The sequence below is a fragment of the Heterodontus francisci genome, chromosome 21, assembly GCF_036365525.1.
Source record: "Heterodontus francisci isolate sHetFra1 chromosome 21, sHetFra1.hap1, whole genome shotgun sequence".
NCBI classification, from domain to species: domain Eukaryota; kingdom Metazoa; phylum Chordata; class Chondrichthyes; order Heterodontiformes; family Heterodontidae; genus Heterodontus; species Heterodontus francisci.
Window position 1 is genome coordinate 23,491,621 of NC_090391.1, and position 4,720 is coordinate 23,496,340.

Here is a 4,720-nt window from a genome sequence, read left to right on the forward strand (position 1 = left end):
ATTAAATTCTGGGTTTCTCAAGAGGCCAGAATTGGCAGAGCACAGAATACTTGGGAGTTGTCTGAGCTGGAGGCAGTTACAGACATATGGATGGTTGCAGGGACTGGAGGGGTTTAAAGAGATAAGGGTGAGTTCTACTGCTGTAGGAAACCGTCACAGATGTCCCAGGCAACATCACGATCAAGGCCTTTAACAAGGAAAGTGAGGTGGGAGTTAAACGTGGAAGTTTACAATGATGGAGGGATCAAGGTGTTTTTTGAGGAGAGGGTTGATGATGCAGATTTCAAGAAGCGAGGGACAGCTCCTGCGGAGAGCGAATCTGTAACAATATCAGCTTACATGGGGGCCAGTACGGGACTCGTCTCTGTCCATTTGAACATCCACAAAACTGAGTCACCGATGCTATCGATTCTTGTACCGAGCTTGACTCCAGTCCTTTACTCCAAGTCTTGTCTACCCGTCTTAATCCCTCAACTGCGCTTGTCCAGGGAGGAACAGAGAGCAAGAGGAGACACGACAGAATAAAGGATGGGAGAATGGAAGGGAGAGGGACTCAACAAAGCAATTAAAACAATACAAACAATAATAATAAACAATTGGCACAAAATGAATTTCACCGTCTGCTGCATTATGGCTTTTGTAAGAGCAAATTGTTCTTTCTCAGCAGATAGGAGGAGCTTAGAATTGATCCAGTGGAGGTTGGAGAGAGAATGTGGTGGTTGTTTAATCCCCATCCCACAGAGGGGCTCTGACTTCCATCCTGTCCCCTTTCCATCCGGTCCTTCGAAAGCCTCGTCTAGCTTGCTGCCCCACTTCTCTCTGGCGTCTGTAAACTTACCCCCACTCTGACACTTTATTTCCAGTCATCCGGCTGTCGGTCACCTATTTCCATAAGTATTGCAATTATGGACTGAAAACACTGCGACTCACTTCTGGGCTGCTATCTGTTATTTTGTTTATTAATTAATTGAATGATTTCTGTAACAGGAAACTTCAATGCACTCTTGATCTGCTGTCTGAACTTGGACTGTGTTGCCACATAACTAAATGTGTTAGTGCAGCAGCTTAAGTTCATTAGCATCAATCCAGCTCTTTCAAACGTTAATTCAGAATCGTTGTATTCCACGGGATCTGTTCCTGTAATGTTATAATATAAGAATACTTAAACATACACCGACCACAGAAGTATGAAATTGCCGGATATGGTGAATAGTAAAATCACAGACTTCCTTCTGCTCTCCATCTCTGGGTCAATGCGATTTTGTCCCTTGCTCTGACCCCTCAGTCCCTGACGGACTCGACGGGCTACTAAAATGTGTCTGACTGTCAGACCGTTGAGCAACAGAATTAAAACGAATGGGAGCAATGGGGTTGAAATCTTATCAAACCAGTCAAAACCCACCCATCCAGGCTGTATGTAAAAATCTGGATTTGTATAACAATTCCACGGTACATTGTCGATTAGTTCTCCAGGTTCATATGTAAAATAGAAGGGGATGTTTTTTAAACAGAGCAGAATGCATGTTGTTGATAGAACAACAGCCGCAGTTTTCTCCGTGAAATATTTGGTTTTCAGCACATGGCAACAGATGGCCACAAATCTATCAAAGGAGAAAGTAACGGTGAACCAGACAGAACACTCTCTGGCTGCAAGCCTCAGGACAAAGATAACACTACACACGGGGGTAATGTACAGGAAAGATCCCGGGAAATAATAATAACTGATTCGCCACAGAATAACCTCAGTTATGATGACCAGCAGATCCGCCATTGCCATGGCCACCAGATAGCGAGTGGTGCAGATGGAGAGGCCGCACTTTCCCCGGGACAGAATCACAAATGCCAAAATATTAACTGTAAGATAGAGAAGGGAGACAGGACTTGTAGTTAATTGATTAACATTCCCCATACTAGAGTCAGAAGGTAAGGGCAGCATTTTAGCACCAAGGATAACATTGCACCCTCGTGTTATGAGTCAGACAGTCACCACTCCCAGTCACTCTCCTTGGACGTGGACCAGGTTCCAGGTGATAATATCCCTCCCCAATGATTGGGATCATTTGAACAGCGATCAGAGCAGCCGCTACTATCTCCCACTATAGAATTGGCAATTGGACATCCCTGATACCAGCAGAACCCCCATACTCCAAGGTCGTGCCCTGGACCTCCATGCACCTGAGTCCAGCTCCAGAGTCCTCCCTGCCCGAATAGAAACAGTGCCTGTCAATCAGGTGTACTTCTGGCCAGGAAACCCGTCAAGGATAAAATAGGCTGTCTGTGAAGTTAGAACTTTGAAACTCTGCACCCTGATCCCATGCTGGAAGCAACTATGGCAATTGAAACACACACAGAATGTGTCCAGAGGATGTTTAAATGGCTGCAGCCAAATTACAGAGGGAGAGAGAGCATGTAAAATCGCGAAAAGTGGAGAACGTTCGAGTGGAATAGATACTGAGAGTGATGTGTAGACACCAGTGTGGATCAGCTGTGTGCCAGCAGGGGATCCTTGTGAAAAACAGGAGCATTCACGCGCTGCGCTCCCACTGATTCTGACATATATTGTGCTGTTTCAAGCAAAGATGATAGGAGGTCAAGGATGGGGATGTCAGAGTGGGAGTAGGATGCACAATTATTGTGACAAGCGATTAAAAGGTCAGGTTCACCCTTGCAGACTGAAAGAAGGAGTTCAGAAAAGCAATCACCCAATCTGCCTTTGCTCCTTTCGCAATGTCCAAGAGACTCCGCATTGAGATGCAAATACTTTCCCTAAATTGAAATAAAAACGAGGACATCGTTTCTTCACCTGGAATCAATGTTTAGGGTCTGAAAGGGAGGGAGGAGGTAAAAAAGAAATGAATTACATCGCTTGCTCTTGCATAGCAAGTTGTCGGGGAAAGAGGAGCTGATATGGTCACTGAAATCAGAATTTCATTTCTGGTAGTGACTTATCCTCTGTACAATTCTACTGTGACAAACAGTGCGTGGCACAGTGGCGCATTGTTCAATTCTGGGTATTGCCTGTGTGGAGTTTGTAAGTTATCCCTGTATCTGCATGGGTTTCCTCCGGGTGCTCCGGTTTCCTCCCACAGCCAAAGGACTTGCAGGTTGATAGGTAAATTGGCCATTACAAATTCCCCCTAGTATAGGTAGGTGGTAGGGGAATATAGGGGCAGGTGAGGATGTGGTAGGAATATGGGATTAGTGTTCTTTTTCTTTTTTCTTTTGGGCCTCCTTGTCTCGATAGACAATGGATACGCGCCTGGAGGTGGTCGGTGGTTTGTGAAGCAGCGCCTGGAGTGGCTATAAAGGCCAATTCTAGAGTGACAGGCTCTTCCACAGGTGCTGCAGAGAAATTTGTTTGTCGGGGCTGTTGCAGAGTTGGCTCTCCCCTTGCGCCTCTGTCTTTGTTCCTGCCAACTACTAAGTCTCTTCGACTCGCCACATTTTAGCCCTGTCTTTCTGGCTGCCCGCCAATCGGATTAGTATAAATGGGTGGTTAATGGTCGGCACAGACTCGGTGGACCGAAGGCCCTGTTTCAGTGCTGTATCTCTAAATCAAATCAAATACTTCCAGAAATACATGGTCACCTGGGTCAGGCGTTTCACTGTAGTCGCTAACCCACACTCAATATGATTTTACACTGACAGAGATACTCCCACTAACAACGTTACTGCGTTATAATTCACGATATTCCATGTAATGCGATAACTTGTTAATTCATAGATCCCATTTAGACAACTGCAATGGTTATAGTCGCTTACCAGTAGCACCAATGACGGCAAGGATTGTGTAATATGCTTTCACGATGCTGTCAATTGGTTGATGCATTTTCTGTGTGGAGTGATGCGTTCCGTTGTGATGTACAAATCCAGTGATGCACACTGTATTATGCTCTGAGGTGAGAGTCCCCAAAAAGATTTAATTTATACCATGTGGGATCCCAACGGGGATATTTATGTTGCAGCATGGCTCAAACGGTTTTTTAATTGCACAAGCAGATTACATCATCGATATGAGTCAGCGTTGTGATCGAGTATAACTGGTTCTGCTGTTGCCTTGGAAAACTCCAAAACACTGGGCAATTCTGATCACATTAATGAGATAAAGAAAAATAGAAGCTGCATTCATCCAGCAATGAGGTTGTTCTTTCAAACACAAACACTCCAGTCTCTAAATTTCATATAGTTTCAGTGATGTCATTCAATCGACTGTGACGATTAAGTAATTAAACCCCAAATGTTAAAGGTTCTCTTCAGAGTTTTTCTGCTGCACTGTGGAATGCAGCTGCCCTGTTTAACCTTGGACAATCATTTGCGGATTTAGGTGGGTTATTTGTGGCTATGCACTGCAGAATTCAACTAATTGATCATGGCACACTGATAGGGCATATCAATCTAATGCAGCTCCTCAAATTAATACAATAGAACAACTCATGTAACGCAGACCCTAAAATCAACACAGCCCCACCAAACGCTAACGACCCACCAACCAATACCGCCTCTGCAACTAATGCAGCCCTTAAACCAATACTGCCTTCTGATTCGTAAAAATACCTCCAAATAATAGACTATCCACCCAATGCAGCCCATAACACCGATGCAACACTTCCAACTGACAGATATTTAATTTGTAGCACGTCCCTCCGAATGAAACTTATTAAGCTAACACTACCAACTCAAATAATACAGTTCACAAACTCACAATGTTCCTTAAATTCAT

The 4,720-nt window shown here is 44.4% G+C and overlaps 1 protein-coding gene across 1 annotated transcript; it reads right to left on the reverse strand.

Moving 5' to 3' along the window:
* Window positions 1–1,162: 1,162 nt before the first annotated feature.
* On the reverse strand, window positions 1,163–3,829 carry LOC137381059 (probable G-protein coupled receptor 139). Its single transcript, XM_068053451.1, has 2 exons — window positions 3,763–3,829; window positions 1,163–1,854 (listed from the first exon to the last, which is right to left on the reverse strand). Exons 1-2 carry the CDS (start codon window positions 3,827–3,829, stop codon window positions 1,163–1,165), a joined length of 759 nt encoding a protein of 252 aa, XP_067909552.1.
* Window positions 3,830–4,720: the final 891 nt, after the last annotated feature.